At 30.6% G+C, this 6,200-nt stretch overlaps 1 protein-coding gene across 1 annotated transcript; it reads right to left on the bottom strand.

Annotated features, from left to right (window-relative positions):
- Nucleotides 1-4,044: 4,044 nt before the first annotated feature.
- Nucleotides 4,045-5,876, bottom strand: LOC114195568 (molybdate transporter 1-like). Its single transcript, XM_028086086.1, has one exon. It carries the CDS (start codon nt 5,869-5,871, stop codon nt 4,333-4,335), a length of 1,539 nt encoding a protein of 512 aa, XP_027941887.1. The 5' UTR covers nt 5,872-5,876; the 3' UTR covers nt 4,045-4,332.
- Between the last annotated feature and the right edge of the window lie 324 nt (nt 5,877-6,200).

The raw sequence follows: 6,200 nt of genomic DNA, 5'->3' as shown, positions 1-6,200 counted from the left end.
AGATGGATTAGACATTTTTGTTTTTGGAAAACTAAGAAAAAAATATGGAGAAAGGGAATAATGAGAGGGGACTTGGAAGAAAGGTTCACAAAATGAAAATTCCTCCCAGGGTAATAAGGTTACTAGACTAACATATTTTTTGAAAAAACCTTAATACCATGTTAAACTTTAAGGAATTGAGAAACATTGACATGAAACTATGTGTTCCTTAGACAACATAAGTGTTTTATTTACATTGATAAAATGAAATCAATACAATTGATATTCACTGTCATTCATGAAGTCAAATATACTAAGTTTTCTTTAAGATTTTGCAATATAGAGAACAACCTTAGTCAATTCCCTCAAAGGACACATAGTCATTGTATTCAATCTTTAATATTATTATGTACAAATTAAAATTGAAGGTTTAGGGATTTAGAAAGGTAAAACTTCAAAGAGAAATTGAAAAAGGAATCAAAAATCAAAATCTGAAAATCAAGAGAACAAAACATATCATTTCACTAATTCAAGAATCGAATAATCCTCCTATAATAGTTTTCTAAAGATTTTGATCCATGTTTGAATAACACTACAACAAAATGTCTAATTAATTACCAATTTTAGAGATAAAAGATAATTAGTCACTATAGTGACCAATTTAGATATCAATTTATAAACTAAAAATTATATGTAACTAAAATAGTTTCTAAATTGACTCTAAGTTGGTCACTATATAATGAATTGTTCTATAAATTGGTCATTAATATTAACTATCAAGGTTTTAACTACCAAAGAAATTAGTTACTAAAATTGCCTCATTATTGACCAATTTATATACAAATTTAGAGATCATTTTTTTTGGTAACTAAAACCTTAATAGTTAATGTTAGTGACCAATTTAGAGACAAATTCACTATAGTGACTAATTTATAAACTATTTTAGTTATTAATAAATTTTATTTTATAAATTAATATCTAAATTTTTTACTATAATGAGTAATTATATTTTATCACTAAAATTGATCATTAATTAGACATTTTCTTGTAGCATAATTAACCAATTCAATTAATTATCTAAATCAATTATTCAAATAAAATCAAAGTATCATTTAATATAATTTGAATCTAATCATCAAATCAAAATTTAATCGATTCCTAATTTGATTCTAAAATCAGAAATGAAATTTGCAATCACAAAGAGAAAATTTGAGATAATAAAAGATAACAACTAACTCAGAAAACTCAATTTGATTTGTTTGATCTTTATTCCACGAATTGATCCTCAAGATTTAGTTCACCATGAACAAAGAACACCAAATGAATTTTGAAGAAGAAGATAGAAAAAGAGGAAAATGAAAAAAACATAATTAATAGAAAAGAGTGAAAAGAGGTTTGAAAATGAAAATTTAGTAAATGAATTTTGATAAAAAAGTTGAAGAGACAATTTCTCAAAGTGAAAAGAAATAATTTAAAAACTGAAAGTAAAACACATGAAAAGTGTGTACAATAAATAAAGAAGATATAAGATTCTTTGATAAAATAGATATCATATAGGAATAAATGAAAAAAGTTTATAACATATAATCTAAATATTCCTGAATATACATAATCAAATATTTATGTTAATATTCTTAAGATCAACTCAATTCCATAAAGAGGGTCACAATCCAGAAATGAAAAAAAAATTAACCATTCCCAATTGGAGGGTTTTATCCAAAAAAAAAAAGAACGAAATTAGCAACGATTCTTGGGAGAAGAGTTGGATTTGACAATTCCTAAGGAGAGGATCTTTATCCATAGGATTCTGCGATCATTATTAAGTAGAGGGTTCCAATCTAAAAACTTTATCTTTTTTAGAGAAAATGAATTTGACCATTCTTGAAGAGCAAGTCTTTATTCATAGGATTCGGTGACCATTAGCAAGTAAAGGGTTCTGATCCAAAAACTTATTTTTTTCAAAAAAAAAAATGATCATTTTGAAAGATCGACTAGACCAATCCTAAAGAGAGAGTTTATATCCAAAAACTTTATCTTGTTTGAAAAAATGGATTTGATCATTCTTGAGGAAAGGGTCTCAATCCAAAAACCTTATATTTTTAGAAAAATTATTATTTTTATTTATGAAAAATTAAAGTTTTATTGTGTTGTCAATTTCTTGTATGAAAATTGACTTATATCTCATTATTATTGAATCTCTCTAAAAAGACTCAACAATAGTATTAAAGTTTATAATGATCTTTTTCTTGAAAGTCTTATAAACTTTCAAACAAGCATGTCAATTATCATAAATGATGATACAATAAAGATCACCATAAAGTATTAATGGTTAAAAATATTTATGCTAAAAAAAAGAATGTATATGTTAAAATAACCCATACGTACAAAAAATTATAAAAAATTCAAGTATAATTAAGTCACACATCAAGTTATATGATAAAAAAAACTCTCATACTTATTACTTTAAAGTTTTAAGTTAAAAATAATATCTAACCTTTTATAAATTGAATTCATGTCACTAATTTACTTACATATCCATTGCTTTATAATATAATTGGAAAATATATTTTAACATTTTTTTACTCACTTTTAACTCATTGTTTTAATCACCATTAGATTTTTTTTTATTCTTTTTAGTGATGTGATGTGATGATCTAACAGTGATTGAAATGGTAAGTCAAAAGTGGCTTAAAGTATCATTGTCCGATATAATTATATCTACCGGTCTTCATCATTGAACAGAACAAAACCATACTTTCGATCAGTTTTAACAATTAGTTTGAATATGAAAGGGGGAAATGGGAAAGGACAAAGAAAAGAACCCTGTTACTAGTGGCACACATTTCTTGGTTCCGAGGGCATACTCATGCCACCACCTATTGTTGGAAAAAGTCCATACCTTTTGGTCTAAAAGCCTTTTAAATTACCTCATAATCCAAAAGTTTTCTTTTTGACCATTTGATTTCTTGTTTTTTCTCCAACAAATTCAACAATCACCCAATAATACTCACTTTAATCAATAATTTTGAATATACATTCAGCCGAGTTAATGCATATGTTAAATTAGTTGTAATCTAATTTTAAATTGAGAATATGATCTATAATTAATAATATTAGATACAACTTACATGCATTACATAATTACTCTATGCATTCTTTCTAATCGTATTTAAATTTCCACCCTCATAACATGTATTTTATTATTTATGTTTGGAATATGTTTAGAAATCAATACTTACAATAATTTATGTAATTTTTCTTACTAATTGTATCCATTAAAATAAGATTGGAAATCAATTATATGTATGCCTTGTAAAGTTGGAAGAGAGTGATGCCACTATTTATTGTTGGATAAAGGCACATTATCATTTGGGTTAGAGGCCGGCAATCCCTTATCAAACTACATACAATCAAGAACCAAATATTCAACTTCATCTTCAAAAACAATATCCTTCAAGATTCTATAAAATGTGTAAAATATTGTGTGTTACTATTCTAAAAGAAATTGTGGGGGTAGTGTATAATTTAATTAAAATATCTATATTGATCGATGCATTTCTTAACTTCTATATATAAACCTTAATTTTAATTTTAGTGGTAAAGAAGAAAAGGAAAGAAAGTGTTAAAAAACTAAAAAAAAAAAGGAAATAAATCTACATTTTCATGATATGTTTTAAAGTGGAAATTGTTTCTTTATGTGTTTCACCCCTTTTTTTCAGAGATTTTTTTTTTAACAATGAAGAAGCAAAAGTGAAAAGAGAAAAGGCAAGTAAGATGAATATATAGAACTATTATTTATAAATTTATTTACTTTTACACTAACCATTGCGTGATTTAGTTGTATCATTTGTAAATTTTATATACCTTTTGTATGATATTTTTTCATTGTCTCTCTCAATCAACGTTAACCACCATACTACACAACAAAAACCTTTCTTTTCCCATCACTTTCTTTATTATACAAATATAGATTAAATACAAACTCGTTATCATCAAATCAATATTTTCATACAATTCATAATTGGATAACAGTGTAAAAGGCTACACCGTTAATCTATCCCAATAACATCATTTATTACATAAATAAACCCAATTTCTTGACACCAATGCACTCAAAATTACATACAAAGACAAAAAACAAACAACTCAAGTTCCTACCAAACCAACTATGTTCACTCTCTCTTCAACTACAACTACCATAATAATTAATGTCTTTAGACCTTTACAAACCTTTGGCTTCAACCACCAAACTAAAACAAACTTAGTGCAGAAAAAACTTTCAAACAGTTACTCTTATTATTTACAGAGAGATTAAAAGCACTAATAACAGAATCATGTAAGCACTCATTTTCTTCACACTTGCTCAGGATTTTTGTGCATCCAAATGGCAGAAAGTGGTTTGTCCCTTGACCAATTCCTCAACCTAAGAAGAACATAAATAATCATTCCACACAAAAAGCCAAGAGCAGCACTTGATCCCACAAGTGAAACTGCAGTGCAAATAAGCATCACAAAGGAATCTTCCTTGGTGTTCATGTCCCTACAACACATGGCTAGTTCTATTCCAGCAAAAAGTAGCAACACCCCTAAAATTCCCACAGGAAATTGCCTTAAGATGTGTGCCAAAGAACTTCCCAACACCAAACCCAAAGCTAATTTGGCAACACCAAGAAGTGCCACACAACCACCACTCCTACCACCAAACTTATATTGCCCTGCAAGTCCACCAGCACCATGGCAACTTGGCATTGCACCAAACCAACTTCCAACCAAGTTCATCAACCCCACTGTCACTGACAATGAAGTGGCTGAGAAATCCTTTCCTGGAAACAGATCTGATGACAACTTGCAAACAGCCACCACAGAGTTCAAAATTGACAGTGGAAGTTGAGGAATTGCACCCTTCACAAACCCTTTCTTCCATGCATGCTTTGAGAACTTCACCACCTCTATTGATGATGGTCCAAACTTTATCTCATGCACCACCTCATGCCTCCTCACAAAGGCCAAAACAACCCCCAACACAAACACCATGAAAGCTGAAGGCAGTGAGAAAATAACCCTTCTCACCCTACTTCTTCTCTTGTTTCTTGCAACCTCATTTTGCATATCATCACCCCCACTTTGCACTCCCTCACAGCACCCTCTATTCTTCTCCCCAGCCCCATTCACAATCACAATGAAACACAAACACACAATAGCCAAAACCAACCCATCCAACCCAAACCAGTGTCTGTCACCCAGAGATTTGCTCTTTGGCAAGTCCTGAACTTTCCTCACATACTTAACCGCTGTGAGAGCAAAAGACAAGCCCTGTGCCAGCTGAATTCCCCTCACAACACACAGAGGAATCAACATGTACACAAGCTTCATCAACCCTGTCACACCCAGAACAAACAACACCCCACCGGTTAATATTCCGGCGGCCATGATCTCCGGGACGCCGAAGGTTGTGTCCGACAAGGCCTGAGCTGCGATGGATTTCATGGGCTGGACCGGCATGGGGACGCCATAGATGGCTCCAGTGATGATGTTGTAGACACCTGTGAAGATGAGTGTGGTGCCAAGGTTGAGGTCCCTGGCAAGGGTCAAGGCCAACACTATTGGTATATAAGTGCCAAGATCACCCATGGCTCCGTTCAGTTCACCCCATTTTGAATGAAAAACAAGGTTGTTCTTCACTTTTTTCACCACCACTTTGGCCGAGTAACCTTTCGCCGGTGCGGCGGTGGAAGGAGTAGGAGTTGGAGTGATTTCCTGTGCTTCAGGATCTGAGATTGGAATCGAAGTAGGGTTTTTGTGTGCCATTGCCATTGAAAACGCTACCTTTGCTTTGAAATTCTCAAACTTGTTGTAACAACAAAGAGAAGTGAATTTATGAATGTTAAACATGGGAAATGCTTGTTTATTTATAGGGATTTCTAAGGTCAATGTTAGAAGCAGAAACTTCTCATCTATCATTACAAAAAATCATTTAAAACTTTCTATTTTAAGATGTATATAATTTATAAGTTAATTTATAAACAGTAATGTTTTTAATGTTTACAACTAACCATTAGATTATTGTCAAAAACATTTAATATCATAAATTTAATCATCAAGCTCGATAAATATGTTTTATGTGTAATAAGTATAATAATTAATGCATAGGAAAAACGTATAAAATAATCCCGTTGACATTATACGACGCTGATTTTATTAATACATGAACGTGTACAAGT

The sequence above is a fragment of the Vigna unguiculata genome, chromosome 8, assembly GCF_004118075.2.
Source record: "Vigna unguiculata cultivar IT97K-499-35 chromosome 8, ASM411807v1, whole genome shotgun sequence".
NCBI classification, from domain to species: Eukaryota; Viridiplantae; Streptophyta; class Magnoliopsida; order Fabales; family Fabaceae; genus Vigna; species Vigna unguiculata.
Note: the sequence above shows the minus strand (reverse complement) of the source record. Positions and strands in the feature narration are given on the sequence as shown.